General features: G+C 26.4%; 1 protein-coding gene across 1 annotated transcript; it reads right to left on the bottom strand.

The window, feature by feature from the left end:
• Window positions 1-5,577: 5,577 nt before the first annotated feature.
• LOC109813547 (auxin-induced protein 22D) lies at window positions 5,578-6,973 on the bottom strand. The gene is made up of 4 exons (XM_020377746.3): window positions 6,622-6,973; window positions 6,318-6,523; window positions 6,118-6,217; window positions 5,578-5,987 (listed from the first exon to the last, which is right to left on the bottom strand). Exons 1-4 carry the CDS (start codon window positions 6,855-6,857, stop codon window positions 5,915-5,917), a joined length of 615 nt encoding a protein of 204 aa, XP_020233335.1. The 5' UTR covers window positions 6,858-6,973; the 3' UTR covers window positions 5,578-5,914.
• Window positions 6,974-15,924: the final 8,951 nt, after the last annotated feature.

Below are 15,924 nucleotides of genomic sequence, written 5' to 3'. Positions count from 1 at the left end.
ATCCAATTCAATTTATTATCTAGAATTGCACTAATTAAAAAAAATTCGATTAGTGGTTTTTTTAATCTCTAATAATAATAATAAATGAAATATCGTTATTTGATTTATATTTTAATTTTTTTAATCATTTAACTTATACTGCAAACTATGTTATTATACTTTAATCTCATGTCATTTATACATTATTATACCTTTTGTTAGTATAAATTAACTAGGAGTATTTAATGTACCATGATTTCATTAAGTTTATGATCCAATTTGGAGTACTTATATCAATTTTCAATAACTTGAGATCTTATTTTGAACTCAAAACATATCTAAATTGGTAAGTGATCTCATTTTGTCTTTGAATCATGTTTTTAGGTGACTTACAAGTATTTGGTAGCTATTTTGTAGTTTAGGAGAAAGTTAGGAAACATGGAAGGAAGCAAATGACAAAGTGATGAATTTAAAGTAGAAGGAATTTTTGGCTAAGTTTCCACACCAAACTTCAGATCCATGGTTAGCCTCAACTTGACAAAGAGTCAAGGAACAAATTTCAATCTTCACGCTAAGCGTAGAAACTGGTGCTAAGCTGTCAGTGTTCCAGAAAGACACTTCCTTTTAGACCAATCCCTCATGCTTAGCGTGAATTATACTAACATGTCATTACTCTGATAAGAAAATTTTATGACCTAAAAGACGTAATTTTGAGGATAGAAGTGGATAACCTTTCTTGGGGTCTATGTGGCGGCTGGAGAGTTCTAGAACCTTCAAGATCAAACTTCTTCCTTTCTTTATCATTTTGTAGAGTTCTACATCTCTATGCGTAACTACTCTCACCATTGTTAGGGTTTGATTTAAGTGAATCCATTCTCATGTGTAAACTCTAAGTGATCAATTTTATTTGTTATTTAGTTTTATTGCTCTGTTTCCTATGCATAATGCTTGTTATGATTTGATTACTCTTAACTTGAACTTGAGGTTTTTAAGATATTGGAAAATGATTTCAAACCTTTGAATGGAAATAGAGCAACTAATGATGGTTATTGCTAGGAATAGAGTAAATGTCATTAGTCTTTCTTAAGCTATGGTTTTGAAAGCTAGTTTCTTGATTAAACTATGCAAGGAATTGATAGATTAATCTAGCAACTTAGATACCAACTTATAAGGGATTAGGGTTGGCTATTTTTTAGAGTGATTGATAAAATTCTAAATGATAACTGTTGTGAGCTCATTGATAAACATGAGAGGAAGGTTTAGTGAAGTCAAACCCCAACATTTGTTACTATTGTTTTAGAATCAAGTTTTGCACCCTAAGTGTGTATAAAAATGCCAAAAAGAATTCTTATAATTATTTGCTTATATTATTTACTACAACAAATTAAATTCTTATTGCTTTTTGGTAGCTTACTTAGTATAACAAATAATTTTGTAAAATATTACATAACCGATAGTCATACTTTCATTAAACTACTTATACTTTTATTATTATTAGAGATATTTTTATTCAAATTGAATATGATTAATATGAATGGCAACTCTTTTTTTCAAGGTATTTAACACGACAACTACATAACTAAGACTCGGATATGATATTATTGATTAAATTGAAACAAACTCTTATCGGTAGATGCATGCGTCCATTGGTCTCATTATTGTACTTTAGTCTCATGTCAATTATATTGATTAAAAAAACTATATCAATTATCTATATAATAAAATAAATTTTTTAAAAAATAAACTACAAATAACAAAAAAAAACTAATAATTGTCGCAGTTCCTTTCTCATTTATTTTTCTATTGTGATTTATTATCAATGATTTGTTTTGTATTTTAACCCTAAACCTTGAAAAATCAACTCTAAAGGTAAAAATTACCCTTTATATATATATATAGATAGATAAATAAATAAATACACATACTATTTTAGTAATATAACTAGTTGATTTGGAATCTTCAATAAATATGTCTCAACATATATATTGTGACCTTTATTGGCCTTCTGTTGTATTTGATGTTTTTACTACTATACAAAATTTAATACAATTCCTACTAAATTATGTGTCATGTAAATACAATAATAATGTGGGTTTTAAACTTAATTTCATATTGCAAAATTGATTTGTAAAGTATGAGTTATCCTTGATATCTTAAATGTAAATATTAAAAGAATAAATATGAATGTATGACTTAATAATGATTTGATAAATCCAACAACAATCATAATTCTCAACTTCACACTACTTTAAAATGTGAGCTTAAATTAATTAAGAATTACAAATCAATTGAACTATATGAATAATAACATGTATTTTCCTGAGTGGATTGGATTCAAATCATTCAAGTATGCTATCTCGATCAAATTCAATCTTGAAACTCATCTACATGACATCAAATTAGATTAAAGGATAGCTTAAGATGGGATAAGTCCCACTTATAGAGTGAAATTAAGGATACTACGGAAAATAAAAAATAAAAAAAAATATGGGGGAAAAAACATCTTTACGTTTGTTATCATATTATTTCAAGTGTTATTTAGCACTCAAATGAATGAATCTATCTTCTCTTTTTTTTTTTTTTTTTTTTAAAAGTTGGAAATATATAAAAATGCGTTTTTACCGAATACTCAGTTATTAGTTAGTGTGAACGTGAGGAAAACGGTTTCGTCCAGATTAGTATCTGTTGAGAGCCCTTTCTACTAATGATAAAGCAAAAGAAATTCAGACGTGTATGTATGTGAAGAGAAGATTTGACTAATTGCTACTTCATTAATTTGTTGGCTAATGGAGCTGATATATATATAATAACATAACAGTTAGGCATGCATGCCAAACTCTCAATTTGTGTTCAGTGCACTGCACAAATAAGATTCTTGGAGAGGAAGATGCTAATCGATCAAATTAAATCAAGCGTCTACGTCATGGAACTGGCGAAAATGGCAGAATCCTATGGAACCACACAAGCAATTAAAGCAAGTTTATCGGATAAGGGTTCCTGTTTTGTATCTTCTTTACTTTTTAGATTGATGAGTTTATGACGTAACCATGTTTGCCAACTCCCTAAAATCCTATGCTCCTGTTAATATTGCATTGCAACTGTCCCACCACAATTCATGACTGAGTTTTGAAATCCATCATTCTTCAGCAATAATTTCATGTCTCACTTCATATATATATATGATGTCTATAAAGAAAACCATGCTTCCTTTGTTGCCCTAACTTTTTAATTTACCATTTCATCACGTGAACTTATAACACGTATTGTAAATTCAAACGCTATCGAATAAAATCTTCAACAATTTACTATGAGTTTTTAAGTTGTCATTAAAAATTCTAAATGTTAGTTGCTAAACACAATTGTCACTGTGATATATAGTAACAAAGATGAATTACACTTTACGATCTCATACTTTCATTTTTCTTTTTCTTTCAATTTGATCCCTTATTTTATAACTATATGTATAGCTATATCCTAAAGTTCGAGTTAAAGTTATTAAAAAATGCTAAATCTTCTTAACTTAATTTAGCTATAATTTTAAATGTAATAATCATCGCAAGTTTAACTGTAATTATAATATTTTCCATTTTAGCTCAAACTTCAGAATATTTAGACATATAGGAATAAAGAATATTTATCCAAAAATATATCATATGTAAAATACGTACTATATATATTATACCACATTGATTTTTTTCGATAGGTACCTATTATACCACATTATTTATTCTTAAAATTTAGGGCAATGGATTGATTGAGTTTCAGTTAGGCAATAAACAAGATTGATACGTAAATATTAGTTAATTTAGGTAGTTTTCCCATCAATTGATCGTTTTTTTTATCTTAATTAGGTTGAAATTATAAAGACTAGTGCAAAAAATGACGTTTTACCAGGACATCATCATCAGATGAATTATTGTTACAAACCACAGTCAGAACCCAGCGCGGAGGGATCGTAAGACCTTGCGTATCTTCCTGGAAAGAACAAAAAGAAAGAAAAAAAATTGTCACCATACTTGACGAGAGTTTTCATGTATCGGAATAAACTACCAATTTTGTTCTCTAAATATTATTCTTGTTTCCAAGTTATTCTTAAAATAATTAATAAAAAATTTACTTAAGTCTACCAATATTTTTCGCATATACCAAACTTTCTCATATAATTAAATAATTATTCTAAGATTGCACATATACTCAGATCATTTTCAATATTATTATAAAATCACCCACGAGCGAAATTGCTCTGACATTTCGCAACTCATACTAAGTACTAAGAGACAATTCTATTGGTAGAAGAAATCGATAGACATTATTACATCATAATATTAATATGATATTATGTATATTGTACTATAAGTAGAAATTCACTTTCATACTAATTAATAGTAAAACTTCTGTTAAACAAAGCATATACTCTCCTCTTTTTTTTTTTTTTTTTTAAGAGTATATTATACTCACACTAGTACGATTTTCTTCTGTTAGTACATGAAGTTTATTTTTTCACTGTATTAAAATATTTCCCTTTATCTCATCAAAATAAATTTGTGTAAATAGTGAACTAATTAAGCTCTGATGTTGCGTGCACATGTACATCCATGATCCCGTGAACGAAAGAATATGAGCAATCCAAGCATAAGATGAAAGGGGTCGATGTAGATGTTTGCAAAAGTTGCCCTACCGACAGGATGCCCATACTAATATAATTGAGATTAAGTTTTGTGTGGATCGATATCTTCGAATTTAAGAAGAATTTATTCATCTCGTCATGCATATGGCTCCAGAAATATGCCAATACTTTTGCATTGACATAATAATTTTAAGTTTTTTACGCATTATGTATGAATACATAATAAGTTGTTTAATATAGAACACTAATTAACTTTATTAATTATTCATCAGCAAAATTCTTCAAAAATATGGATCAACTTTCTGAAATTGAACTTAAATAAAAAAAATCCCAAATCTTACATGAGTCAAAATCCTGAAAAATGAATATAAAATTTGGTTGAAAATTAATGAGGTCTTTAAACTAATATACGCGGACCAGCTGGGCATGAATTACTATTAGTTCTTTTAAAGGAAAGTGCGAAAACTGGGAACAAAAGAGATATGTTTATACTTGTTTTGCTTATATTTTAAATGAATTAAGTTTGGAACGCATTTTAATTTAAATTAAGAGTTATTATAGTTGTACTTTTTCGCTTCATACCTTCTTTAACTTTATAAGAATTAAATTTAGAATTATCATTCTTACGAGATTCCATTGATCCTTGTCCAAAGGGGGTGGCTTACCCTATTTGATCTTTTGTTTAAGTGGATGATAAAAGATCATTTGGAAATCGAATAATTAGCATCAAAGTTACGAAGCATGCATCAAATAAAATTTTCCGTAATCAACACTTAAAATCAAGTATAAAGATAAATGATATGAAATCAAGCCAAAAGAAGAAGAAGAAACAAAGAACGAAATTAAGTTCCACCTTCTTGATCCCCTTTTGTATATATAATTTGTACGTAAACAGACACATGACAAAATGATATATATATATATATATATATATATATATATATATATATATATATTCATCCTCTATACAATTAAAATAAAATATCATTTGCTTTGCTTTTATTAATATTGTCTTCTCATTTCATTTCTGTTTTCCATTCTGGTTTCGGCTTTGAGGATTTGAAATAGTGTACTTAATTAAGCAGGTCTAAAAGTCACCTAGCTTTTAAATAAACAAATAAAGCAAAATAAAATTGTGTATGTGCATCGATCTGTCTTCTTAATCAGCTAAATAATATGACCATCTCAGAGGCCAAGTGCTTGGTTGAATAATCGAAACAGATGAAATTCTCTTTGATGACGTCACTATGAATTGCTTTACTCCATGTTTTGCATATGCATATGCATGGTCCTGCTTTGTTTTTTGCCTCATAAACATCCCAAACCCTTTGCTTCTGATCCTTTCATAATTCTCAGCCTCTTGCAGGATGACACAAACATGCTGCAATAATTAACACAATCAAATATAAGATTATGGATATAATTAATATAAACAAACAACAAATTAATAGTTACTAAGACTATTTCAATTTTCAAACAACAGATTTAATTAGTAGAAGAAATTAACTTACTTCCAGGGAACATCTCCAACCAGCATCCAGTCACCATCCTTGTCTTCATAAGTTGGAGCATATTCAGATCCATTGTACCCTTCCCTTTCTGAATATTCACCTGGATCACAACCAAATATAATTTTATTCCTCTTTTCTATATACTATGCCAAATCTTGACTACCAAAAAAGAAAAGATTATTATTTGTTAATTAACATACCAAATGTGCACTTGAACATATTTCCCAAGGTCTTGAGAAGTTCTGGGTAGCTCTTGTAAACCTTGAGATCTATCTTCCTCAAGTAAGGTGCACCAGCCATGCTAACTTTCACGTACATCCCAGAACCTTCACCTTCTTCTCCTTTCTTTTGTTGTAGATTATTCTTCCTATAAGAACGAATCGGTGGCCACCCCACTACTTGTGCCCTGCATGACAATATTTTCATTATTAATCCAACTCATGCATATAATTATTTTCCTTTTCAGGAACAATAAAAAGGGATATACATATTTATATAACTTACTTTGCAGGTGGCACAACGTTGTCTTGGTCATGATCACTAGTAACATCAGAACCATTAGAATTCATGTTGCCCTTGCTCATGCACTCTAGTTCTTCACTTGCTTCAGGTGAAGATCTCTTGTTGCTTCTGACAACAGAACGCTTCTCAGGCTCATCGCTTCCGGGTAACCCTAGCCTCAACTCCGTGGCCTCGAGATTCAGCTCTTTTTCGTGGCTAATTCTCAATGAATTATCCATTTTTTTTCTTGATATCACTTGAAGAATTCCAAATTAATAATCGAAAAGGTTTCTTGGGGGAAAAAGAGAGATCTAGAGAGAGATGTGAGAAATGTGGTGTAAGGGTAGTGGGTGGCTCATTAATTTTATAGCAACATGAGTGTGGGACAATATCTAGGTGAGTTATTCTCATGGTGCATGAATTTTACAAACAACCCTGGGCTGTGAGACGCGCTTGTGACGGGCGAATGAGAATGCGACAGGTAGGTGTGGGGAGCCACGGCACACGGTTGAAAGAGCGGGTGACGTGGGGTTACATACAGAGGACAGATATGATTGCCGCTGACATTAGGGACAGGAAAGAACAGGGTGTGAGGGTGAGAGGGGACAAGAGGGGAACACGGTGGACCACCGTGACTGGGACAATGGGATTTGAGGAGCGTTGGATCACGAGGCGCTGGTACATGTGATAATGATAGGTGGGTCCCACTCCCACGTGGATGTCTCTCATTGGATCCTCATAGCCATGTGAGTGGATATTATTGTTAGGGAGAAAACCCCGTCTCAGTTCTTGTGGGATTCAAATCCCGTGGGCAGTGGCTGCATCAATTCTTCCACCCACCCACCTCGTTTTTTTTTTCCCCCCCCCCCCTCTATTCTTATCTTAACTTGTAAGTAAAAATATAATCATTAATTCATCATACACTTCCCCTGTTTCCTCTTCTTAATTTTCAACTCACTCAGATTAATTTTTATAATGTGCTAGATCTTCTAATTTGGTTTATATAATGGCTTACTACTAAATAAACTAGAGAATAAAATAAGATTAGAGTGGACAATGCCCGGTTAAATAGCTCTCAGAGTTTACAAAATTAGATTAGAGCGGAGGTATCATATCCTTTCTCTTTCACATTTATTGATAAAAAAAAAAAAAAAAAAGAGTCTGCAATGAGGGCTTTTTTTTTTTGTTCCCCTTGTCTATCTTGTAGCACAACTAGTTCGACTAAAAATATATAGCTTTGACTAAGGTTATATAGATCCGTAGCAGAGAGGAGAATGGTGAGGGATAAAATGAAGAAAGAAATTGTTCTATTGTTTGGTTTTTAAAAATAAGATTGAAATACAATGCAAGAAGATAGATCATAATCTATTTTATTTCATTGGTTAACTTTAATTTTACTTTCTACATTATTTAATGAATATTGGATAATATAAACAAAAATAATATTAAATTTACTATGTTTCTAATATTTATCTTATAATAAATTCTTATTAATTAATTTTGACATAAAGATGATGCTGATGTAATAACAATAATATTGATAATAATCATAATGATGATAATAATAATAATAATAATAGGTAAAAATAATGACATTGGTATCGCGACAGATGAGTAATTGTTGTTTTTGTTTCTTAGATATTTTGTATTTTAAGCAAATAATTCTCCCATGATATATCGAGTAAAAAAATAGAATTTATTGTTCTTCTCATTTGATCAATCTATTTGAGTTGGTGATGAATATTAACATGGCACAATGATCTGACATATAAAAATAAGATTAAAAATAGTTAAAATATAAAAGATAAACATTAATTAGTCAAAATATAGAATATGAGAATTGAACTTATCACATTTACCTTCAATAACAAAACCTAATCACTAAATCAATGAAAATTTTAAAAATAAAAATGAGGGCTATAATATATGTAGTACTAAATAAAAAAATTATAAATATTATTAGCATTAATAATATTATTCATAACTTAAATCTCATAATATTATTGGTATATTAATATGTTATTATTTTTATAATAATTTAAAATTATATAATTATTAACTTATTTAAATAATATAAATTAGTGAAAAAAAAACTTTGTGTCTAAATATAAAAAATTGAAAAAGAAATGGTGAAATAAAAAAGTGTACAATTAACTTTATGATATTGAAATAATTGAACAAATTAGTTAAGAGATAAATAAGTCTAACATAAGTAGACATTAAAGTAAGACATTCTCGTTACTAATACTAGTAGATAAAAGACACTTCGTGTTTTTCTTTGAATTCACACATGTTAATATAGGTTGTAGGTTGTGGGTGATTATTAAGAGGTTAAAATAAATTATATCAAAAGACTTTTTTGACTTTGTTAATTATTATTATGCAATTTTTTAAATGTTAAAGTTATTAGCAATAATGTATACATCAAAACATAGAAGACATATTTACCTTTATTAAATAATATATATATATATATATATATATATTAGTATTAATAATATTTATTAAAAATAAATAAATAACATTATATATATATATATATAGAGGAGGGTTCAAACGATACCGGTGTAACTTTTACTAAGTATTATACCGTGTAATAACTTTATATTAAATATGAATTTTATAAATCTAACCATTAGATTGAAAGATTTTTACACTTATGTCATATATACAAAATTTTATATTAATCCAAGATGATTTGATACTTCATTCTTATAAAACAAAATTGACGTAATATATACATTTTAAAATATAATAAAATATAAACACTTTGATTACCTTCAAGTTGTTGTTCAATTTTAATAAAATTTGATATATACATATAAAGTGATATGAACTTTTAATATAATGGTTGGATTTATAAAATTCATATTTAATATAAAGTTATTGAGCGATGTAATACTTAGTAAAAGTTATACCGGTGTCGTTTGAACTCTCTTCATATATATATATATATATATATATATATATATATATATATATATATATATATATATATATATATATATATATATATAAACTAATAGTTTGATAAATATAAACAAGAATATGTTAATATACTTTCAAATAAATATTAATGTATAATATATGAGAGTTCATAGACATTCTCTTTTCTAGTTATATATAGGTTAAATGCGAGAATTTTGATCTGATAGAAATTCAATTCCATATTAATAAGCAACCCTTTTTTTTTTCCTATGTTTCTTTTATTATAAATCTTCCAATCGAGTTATATTTATTCATCTTTGATAAATATGCTTTATACACTCTAACACTTTTTCTTTGTATTGAATCAGACCTAGAAACCATTATAAAAATGAGAATTAAAGTGTAAAAATATTTGAAAATAGTTTTGTCCAATATTAACCGTTCATCGATATCAAGAAAGTGGTTTGATAATTTAGTGGTTAAATTTGAGGGTCATTTATTGAATCGGTTAAATTGATTTATATTAAAAATTAAAATAATATAATTAATATAATTTAAAATATTTCTCACATTAAAAATAAATTATTAATATATTAAATAATAAATATCACATATCAAAATTTTAAATTTAAAAGCACAAATTTATTACAACATAATTTTATATTTTAAATTAAAAAATTTATCATTATAAAGTACTTGATATCCAAAATAGTAATTAAATTAAAACTCTTAATAACGAGGTTATAAATATCAAGTTTATAATAAAAAAGTTTAAGTAATTAAACTAAAGTTAATGATACAACTTCATAAATACATTCAAAAATTAAAACATAAATAATATCAACATTCAAAATTTATGTACAAACTATCTAAACGTAACGTTTACAAAGAAAAAACGACACTGTTTTTATTTTAATTGTTTTTATAGGAAATTAAAATTGGATATATAAGAAGACGTATTATATATACTACTGAAATAAATATATATTCTTGTTGCTTTTATATCTATTTCAAGTTCTATATTGTAGTTTTTAATTGAAATATTGTATATAATGAAGATAATGTACTTATTATTATTTTTATTAATTAAATTAGACTTTCTAATGCAATAATTAATTGTAGATGTATTTTGTATTTGTTTAAGGAAATGCGAATGTTTCTTTCTTTAAGTAAAATATTTGCTTAGTGTAATAAATGTTAGTAATGAAAGAATTGTGTTTTTTTTCTTCAATAATATATATTATTATTTATATTAATCGTAATCACTTTAAGTCTTGATCTAATATTATGAATTAGATAATGTGTGTCTTAATCCATGTTATATAGAAGTTAAGCTTAATTATTTTTAAAACTAATTACTTTTTAAATTTTTTTTAATGTTATTTATCACCTTTGGTTACTTATAGGGTCTTAGTGGTCTAGAGTGGAAAATGACTTAATCCTTAGTCTTTACATGGAATAGGCGGTCGAGACTTACAAATGACTTGATCCTTTCAATTACCTTAATATCTTTAACTACAGATAAAGTTTAATTCGCTTCCTCTTCATTTTAACTTCCTTAGCATCTTATAAGATCGAGATAATTGAGAGTCTAAAGTCCTGTGTTAACTAATGGTTAAGTATCTTCAATTGCTTATAGATTTTAGGTATACAAGAATGTCGATAACTACCAATAACATTGATTTTTGATTGCCTATAAATCCATCAAGCAAGTCTTCTTGTTAAAGCGTTTATTTAATTTATATAATATAAGTGATAATTTATATTTTAAATTTCTATTGAAATAGATGCTTATATTTATCATCTGATGGATCATATCATTGACTTCTATGAAAAATTAAAAATAACAAAACATATAGACACATAAGGGTGATCGGTGTTATTTAATTTGATTTTTACTTCAAAAGTTATCCAAATCAAACAAAAAAAATTAAGTATGATTTACTTTTGATTCGATTTAAATGAATTATGAAATTCAAATCAAATCAAATCAAACTTTTATTATTTAGTTAATTTGATCTTTGCAACTTTTAAAATTTATTATTTAAAAATCATAAAATATATAATATTTGTTCTTTATGTAAGATCATATATAAAAAATAAATTAAAAATATATAAAATACAAAACTATTTTGATCACTTAATTCATTTAATACCGATTATTATCTTATTATTTTAGTAAAAACATTTTTTTAATATAATTTTATTTATCATATTAAATAATTTTTTCATATAAAAAATTTATCACTTAAAAAAATTATTTTAAAACATTATAAATAATTCACAATTTTTCATTCTTAAATTTAGTTTAATAACCTATAATTTTATAAAATATTATAACATGATAAAAATATTTTTTTAGTAGGTTACAATTTTATAAAATATTTTTTATATTATATGTCAATTTTGTATATTTATACTATATATTTGGAAGAAAATATATTATGAATAAATGTGACTTATTTTGATTCAAGACAGTTTCATATTTTAATTCAAAATTTGAGCCAAATTATACTATTTAAAAATCAAAAGAACTGCTAATTTATTGTTAGTTTTGAATGTTTTTTAGATTGATTTAGAATTTTTTGTTTGGAGGCATTGGGTTGTGAAGATCCCTATAGACAGATGGACCAAAAACCGTGTGAGAACGACACCTCGAGTATCCACAAATTCAAGAAACGTCGAAAGTACAGACCAAAAACCAACGACCACTGGAAAATGGAAATCACCACTCTGTTTCCGAGGCAGCACCAATCCATTATTGGCGACAATCAATGTTACCTCTGTTCTTACAATCACACCCGTTGACCTCTCACCACCGCCAGCCACCCCTTCTCTTCTGAAACCATCATCATGCTCTTCATTTCTTCTTCTTTTATTTTTACAATTAAATCTTAAATAAATGTAAATTATCTTTTCCCTTTTGCTAAATCACTAAAAAATATATACACTAAATTATTTTATATAAAATTCTCTTTTAAATATGTAACAAACTAGCCCATAGGCTAAAAGTTTTCTATCAATTGAGACAAAATGGCTGTTCAACGTTATATATATAATTAATGAGTAAAGTTTAAGTAAAAGAAGTTAATTGATATAATTAAAGTTTCAAGTTTGAATTTTTAATTATGATTAGAGAAAATATATTTTCATTTATATATCTTGTCATATTAATTTAGATAAAAAAATTATAAATACTTATAGGAAAAAAATAAAACGTTAAATGAATTGAAATTTTCTTTAAGTTAAATTTAACTTATACTCTTCAAAAAAAATTTTGTTGAGAAATTACATAAGAGAAGTTCTATAAAAGTGAGTCTGGTAAACAGGTTTATTTTATTAGTTTGTAACATTGTGAGATGTTCCTTAAAATAAGGTTTTAACTTCAATTTTTTAATATATTTCCTTTTTACCCATAAGAATATATATATATATATATATTACATAAGGTGGGATATTATTATTCCTTTTTGGGTTCCTTTCATTTTATTTTAATTTTAAACATGTAGATAATATTTTAAGATGTAATTAGGGGTGACAATGAACCCAATCAACTTAAAAATAATTTGAAACTCATTTTGATAATTAATTCGTTAAACTTGGTTCATAAATTAAATAAGTTAAAGATTGAGCTCGATAAATAAATGAATAAAATATAAATTATGTATAATTTGACTCATTTAGTTCATGAATTAACTCATCATATAAATATAAAATTTATATAATTAACTTTTTATTTAATTTCAGTTTATTAAAATTTGAAAGAACCTTTAAAACTTAGCTATAAGTTAATAATAATAAAAGAAGTGAATACTTTAAAATGTTATGGTTATAAATTGAGTTTGATATTATTTCATGCAAGACAATGTAGTTTTAATTTATATAGACTTATATAATTGTAATCATGTTTCTTTAGAGTCGTCCTTGTAATATTCAAAACTAACAAAATAAGTTATGTTTTGTCTTTTAAAAAAAATAATCATTCCATCAAAAATTTATTATTAAATTAAAACTTTGAAATGTATAAAATTAAAAAAAATTGAGTCTTGATTCATGTAATTCGAGTTTAACAAGTTAAATTAAGCGGCTAGCAAGCTTAAACTAAGTTACTAGCAAGCTTTAATTGAGTTGAATTTCAACTGAAATTTTTTTATGTCAAACTTGAGTCAAGTTACGATTGAGCCACATATTATTAAATCGAGATTGACTCATTTTTAACCCTAAATGTAATATATAAATTAATAGTAGAATGTATAATATTAAAAAATAATTAAAACTAAAATATGTAAATAAAATAATTGGTCTTTAAATGAAAAAATTATAAGAGTTCAAAATCAATTAAAAACTAATATTATATTTACCTAAAATATATTTTTGTATCCGTAAAATAAATTTAAAGTTTATAGAAGATATCGTATAAGAATGTCTATTTTTGTTATTTTATATTCATCGGTTATTTCAATAATTATAATTTAATAAGTTATTAACAATTTTTAACTTTCAGCAAATTAACAACATATATTTGGGGTTATGAATGGGTTTGAAAATAAACACTTGCTTGCCTTTATGTTGAGGTTTAGAATACTAAAAAAATTATTTTACAAAAAATATTTTTAATTTTTTTTATGATATTGCATGTATTTATTTTAGGAGACATATATTCAAAACAAATTAAAATATTATTGAGAGATAAAGTCCGTTCTTTAAGTACTTAAAGGAGTTGTAATTCAAGAATTGAACACAAAAGTATTAATTAATTAGCTAAAACAATAGTTTATAAGTTGATCCAACAATCATATATATATATATATATATTAATAAAAATAACTAAATATAAATTTATTTTATACATATTAATTATCGATCGCTATTTTCATTTCACATATCTCTCTAAATTTGTCAATTAATTAATCTAGTGTATAGACACAGGTAAGTAGGTTTTGAAGCCAAATTATATAAATTATTTGAGGTTAAATTATGAAAAAAAAAATGAAAATACATTAATTCGAAAGTGAATGGCTTTCCTTTTACTTGACTAGAGCGAAAAGATTACCGGAGGCATGCGAAAGCTCATCATCCAATTACCACCTTAAAAGGTCGTAAACAAACACAATAGTATATATAAGTGTGCTCTTCCAAAATAGTTAGCAACTTAAAATAAACTAAAATAACGGAAATTACACATTGATCTGAATCTTTTTTTTTTTTTTAATTAATTAGTATTTGTGGTCTTCCGACCTACAATTTATCTAGTCCGATCCTTTTTGGTAAAATTTATTTAGTTCATTTTACTATTATATAGTTTTTATACATATTACACATGGATTCAAATTTTCAACTACTTTATTATTTACTGAAAAACAATTTTGAATGCTCAACATGCATGGCAACGATATATAACTGGTCTTTAATACGAGTAGATCATTATTTAACAAAATACAGATAGACTCAAATAAACTACAGTCAGGTATATAGTAGTGTTTGGACCACAACCACACGACTCTAAAGAACAACACACAAACAAAGAAAGATGTTAGGTGTGTTCATTGTTCACTAAAAAGAGAACGAATGGCCAACGGAGCATACACAGTTTCACGTTAACTGAAACACCATATTTGATAATAAAACCGAGGGCATTTTTTTCCTGGACCCAACTCAACTTCTCTTCTTCTGCTTGAAAAGAGCCATCAAATTTTTCTATCCAGCCAATTAAGTTAAAGCAAAAAATGAATATATTATGTTGGTTTCTTTGTTAGCTAGCCCTGTACCCCCTCTGTCACTTAAATTATAGTGTGAGCGTGTGTGATGGATTTGAGTCCTTAGCAGTGTAATTGCTGTAGAGTGGTGGAAAATGGCTTATAAGTAAACTGAACAGATCGAGAGCTTCCTCTCGCAAGAATCTAAAATTTTGTACTTGTGAGATTTATGTTTAAATCAATGTTAGAAAACTGTTACCCTATGATGTACAAATATGTAGCCAATATGATATGTATTTAATACAACAATATACTTTTATATTATATATATGCCGTTATATTTCACGAGTAATTGTATTAGATTTTCATAACTTTTTCTTAGAGGATTGGATACTTTACATATCAAATATGGATAAGGGAAGTAGATTAAAATATCATGCTTCAAACTAACTCCTCCATTTTTATTTAAAAAGATTCGAAACATGCAGCACAAAGTATAAGCAATAATGAGTATATATGGTGTATAACTTTATGCACAAAGTATATTCAAAATTCTGAATAGTATTAACTTATGTTTCATATACTAATTATTTATGATTCCAATCTTGACTTTAAATGTATAATAAATTATGTCGAGAAAGAAATACTTATTTTATATATGTTTACAATTTTTAATAAAGAT

This window comes from Cajanus cajan, chromosome 7, assembly GCF_000230855.2.
Source record: "Cajanus cajan strain Asha chromosome 7, NIPB_CcT2T_4, whole genome shotgun sequence".
In the NCBI taxonomy this organism is placed as follows: Eukaryota; Viridiplantae; Streptophyta; class Magnoliopsida; order Fabales; family Fabaceae; genus Cajanus; species Cajanus cajan.
The sequence above is the reverse complement of the archived record's forward strand: the minus strand, read 5'-3'. Positions and strand labels throughout refer to the sequence as shown.

Excerpts from the sequence above, each read along its gene's own strand:
- LOC109813547 (XM_020377746.3), bottom strand. The coding sequence starts at position 6,857 with ATGGATAATTCATTGAGAATTAGCCACGAAAAAGAGCTGAATCTCGAG. Across the intron at positions 6,524-6,621 it reads AACGTTGTGCCACCTGCAAA|GGCACAAGTAGTGGGGTGGC; the intron begins GTAAGTTATATA and ends ATTGTCATGCAG. Across the intron at positions 5,988-6,117 it reads GTTGGAGATGTTCCCTGGAA|CATGTTTGTGTCATCCTGCA; the intron begins GTAAGTTAATTT and ends TAATTATTGCAG.